The sequence below is a fragment of the Ipomoea triloba genome, chromosome 4, assembly GCF_003576645.1.
Source record: "Ipomoea triloba cultivar NCNSP0323 chromosome 4, ASM357664v1".
NCBI classification, from domain to species: domain Eukaryota; kingdom Viridiplantae; phylum Streptophyta; class Magnoliopsida; order Solanales; family Convolvulaceae; genus Ipomoea; species Ipomoea triloba.
In genome coordinates this window covers 32,776,776-32,780,412 of record NC_044919.1, presented here as the reverse complement: position 1 = coordinate 32,780,412, position 3,637 = coordinate 32,776,776, and the positions used below count along the sequence as shown (strand labels likewise).

The 3,637-nt window shown below is 41.8% G+C and overlaps 1 protein-coding gene across 1 annotated transcript; it reads right to left on the bottom strand.

Moving 5' to 3' along the window:
• Positions 1-329: 329 nt before the first annotated feature.
• Positions 330-3,183, bottom strand: LOC116017286. The gene is made up of 3 exons (XM_031257838.1): positions 2,604-3,183; positions 2,268-2,435; positions 330-2,165 (listed from the first exon to the last, which is right to left on the bottom strand). Exons 1-3 carry the CDS (start codon positions 3,150-3,152, stop codon positions 426-428), a joined length of 2,457 nt encoding a protein of 818 aa, XP_031113698.1. The 5' UTR covers positions 3,153-3,183; the 3' UTR covers positions 330-425.
• Positions 3,184-3,637: the final 454 nt, after the last annotated feature.

The window sequence follows — 3,637 nt, the reverse complement described above, 5'->3', positions numbered from 1 at the left end:
AATGGGTATTTCATTACCCCCAGCATGTTGCTAATTGCTATGGACTTAGTCAATTAATTGCATATATTGAGGAGAGGAAAATCTCTTTCCTTTTCTTGGGGCATATACTCTTGTAGGTTTATCTCTCCACTAACTATGCATTTATTGATCAAATAATAACTCCAATAAACAAAAGTTTTTTTCACGAATATCTTCATTAGGAAGTTTTGTTTGAGGTTAACATTTCAAATTGAATTGTTATTGAAAAAATATTTGAATTCAAAATCCATATTTTGATTGTTGTAATAGTATATATAAGAAAAGGGATCGGAGACCATGCACGGGAGGTATAACAATAAATGTTATATATATTAATATATCAAGAATATAATAAGGTTAGTTATGGATGTATATATAATAACCTGAGTTTATCAAGAATGATATCATCAGTTTATTACTGTATGTGCAAGAGCACGTATTTTACATGAAATTTCATGCAAATTTACAGGGCTGGAGGGATTTTCCCACTGTACAAGTTCTTTAATTGCCTTGTCAATTTCTTTCGTTTCTCTAACTATGCCTCTCATGCAAAACGCCAGGGCACTTAAACTCAGCGCCACTTGGCTGTTCATAACCTCACCGTTATCTTCTTCTTCTTCTTCTTCTTCATCTTCATCTTCATCTTTCTCATCAACAAACTGTCTGGAATCTTCTAGAAAGGATTTCAGTTTGTTCTCAATCTCTTCATCGCTTAATCCCGTTATGTTGTTGCTTGTTGGTAATTTTCCCAGTTCTGGGTCAATCGAACTTTTCTTCTTCTCAAATTCCTTGTCAAGAACTGAGACTGATCCCACCAAACTGATGATCTCCTCATAGGATTTAATTGAAGGGCCAACATAATCTCTGAAAAGGCTGAGATGATCAGAATCTAGCCTGCTCATCAGGGATTCTTTCCAGAGAGGTCTTGTGGCAGATTCTTGTTCCAAGAATCTCAGCGCTTGGGCCACAAAGTGTAGATATTCAACAACATTTGACAAGGAACCCATGAGCTTACCATAGCAATCACTATGGAAAGGCAGGAACCAGAAATTGGGCTCCACCTCAGCTTCCCCAATATATTTCCCCAGCTGATTGACATGTAATTTTAAAATTTTCTGGGTCTCCTCCAGCTTGGAGTTGCTTGAATAATCTATTGAGATGATGCACTGGTTCAAGAGTTGTAGGCTTTTGGAAAGCTGGATTTTAGCCAGGGATGAAGCTCTTGTAGGCCGGAAAAGAAGCTCTACCACAATGGAACATGCCAGCCCTATAAAGGTCTGCGTGATTCTTGCCATGGCGAATTCACTTGGCGGCCCAAATCCTCTTCTACCCAGAATTAGCACCGCCCCTATACAGGCTGAGATCCCTCCAGCTTGACCGTACATTCGGCTGCGCCGTAGAAAACTGCATACTAGGAACCAAGGAATGAGAGAAATGAACCGGAGCTCCTTGTATTTAGCGAAAACGAAACATCCCAACACTCCATAGATCGATCCCAGTACTGTCCCCTGAGCCTTAACGTTGGCAATTCTAAAAGTTGCTTCTCTTGCCGAGACATAGCTTATGGCAACCGTCAGCCCTGCCCAGAACCCATCTGGCTTGCTGTAAATAGACCCAAAAAACACAGCAAGGCCAAGTGAGAGTGCGCATTTTAAGGCTGCCAAAAACCTTTTTTTTTTTACTTGACCGGCCAAGTTACTGTAAATCTTATTCAACAACCGCTCTTCTTGTTCCTTCGACCCATCCTTATCATTCAACGACGATACATCTTTAAGAGGTGAAAAAGAGGGCTTGATCAATAGAAGTTTCAAGGAAAACAAGAAGAAGAAGGAGGATAAATCTTGTAGGGTAACAGGTTGAAGTTTTTGAAGAAACTTAACCGCATTTTCTGCGTTTGATTCAGGGACAGTGGCTAAGTCAAACTGCGTGCCTTTGACTTGCTTTGAAATGTGGCCTGTAAGACAATCCAGGCTGTCTTTCACCTCTGATGAGCTCAACAAAGTTACTGGGAATTGTGGAGGATTATTATCAACTAAAGCCATTTCCATCCCACTTAATGGTGTTTCGTATTCTTGCAGCCTCTCCCCGGGGTTCTTGCAATACGGTCGGAAAAACTTAATCGGATACCGTTCCCACTGCATGCTTTCCTGCAATAAAATGTGAATTTAATATAAGGTTACAATGTCAATCCCAAATTTATTTAGTTGTCATACCAAAAGAAAAAGAGGTTATATTAATTAATTGCTTACTTGCTTGGATTTAATATTCTGCAAAAGTTTAGCTCCGCTAGAATTTAAAAACTTGACTTGAGAAACCAATGATAGTGCAGACGCGTTATCTTCTGCAGAAAATGCTTTCACCAGTAGGTTTAATCTCTGAGAAACATTCTCGGCGAAGAGGTGGCAGTTGTGTTTCACCTGAAAAAAAAAATAAATTAATCACATGTATCAGGATTGATTGTATTTCATAGGACGCATGTACGTAATTACGTTGCTGGTTTCATGTTAGGCAACTCCTGCCAAATTATTTATTAACTTAATAACCACAATTATTACACGTTTGACAAGAGAAGAACGGGTTGTCACCTCAGAACAAGCTAGGCTAGGGTAGGGAAACAGCAAAGCCAGGACACAAGCTGCGACGCCAATGGCGGTGCTGGTGGCGACGCGGAGTGGGTGCATGATCGGCTCGGTCTGGGCCCCATTCACGTAGGCTATAGTGTAGGCAAGAACCGTCTGGCCGAGCGCGATGCGCTTGGCTATGACGTGGGTGTTTTCGGGCAGCACGACAATGAAGGCGGTGATAGCCACGGCCCCAGCGGCGGTGCCGAGGGTGAGGTTGGCCGGGCCAATCAGCCACAGGCTAAGAATAGCGGGGCACGCGCCTAGGCAAGTGGCGTAGATAGCGTAGCAGCAGCCACGCAAGGCGTCGCCCAAGGTGGTGTCCGTCATAATAACAATAACGTTGAAGTAAGAAAAAGCGGGAAACGCTATTTGGCGCTTGAGCGCCTCCGGGCCGAAAAGGGTGGCGACGCCCACTATAGAGCACGCCAAGGCGGTCCGAAAAGCGGAGGCGAGAGAGCTACGCCACAAAATGGGAAGCCGATCCATTAGAGTTTTTGTTTTAAAGCTCATAAACTCTTTGCAGGAGAAGAGAGACGAGACAATGGAGAAAATGGTTTCCGAAATATGGTAGGGGTAAGAGGTGTTTAAGTAGAGGGACAAGATTTGTGGGGCAGCACGTGGGGAGAGGTTTATTTTAGGTGGGGATAGCGGCGAATGGATGCAAAGCCATCCAAGAACTTTCTTCCCATATAGGATGGGGGCTTAGGCTTTAGTTTAAGTCACAATTTTTTTCGGTACAACGGAAAACTTTAGTTTTATGTCACATTATTATTAATTAATTAAAATATCAGTTTTTCCTGGATTCTTTAAATGTTAATTATATCCCAAGCATATATCTACTTGTAACTTGCGCCCAGCCCTTCCATCAACTTCTTTATTCTTATTATTGCGCCCAGACTATGCTCTGTTTATTCCCAATTTTGTAGTTAATTTCTTTTCACTTTAGCATAATACTTCCAACTCGATCAAGTAATAGTCGTTTGATCAAATGAGTA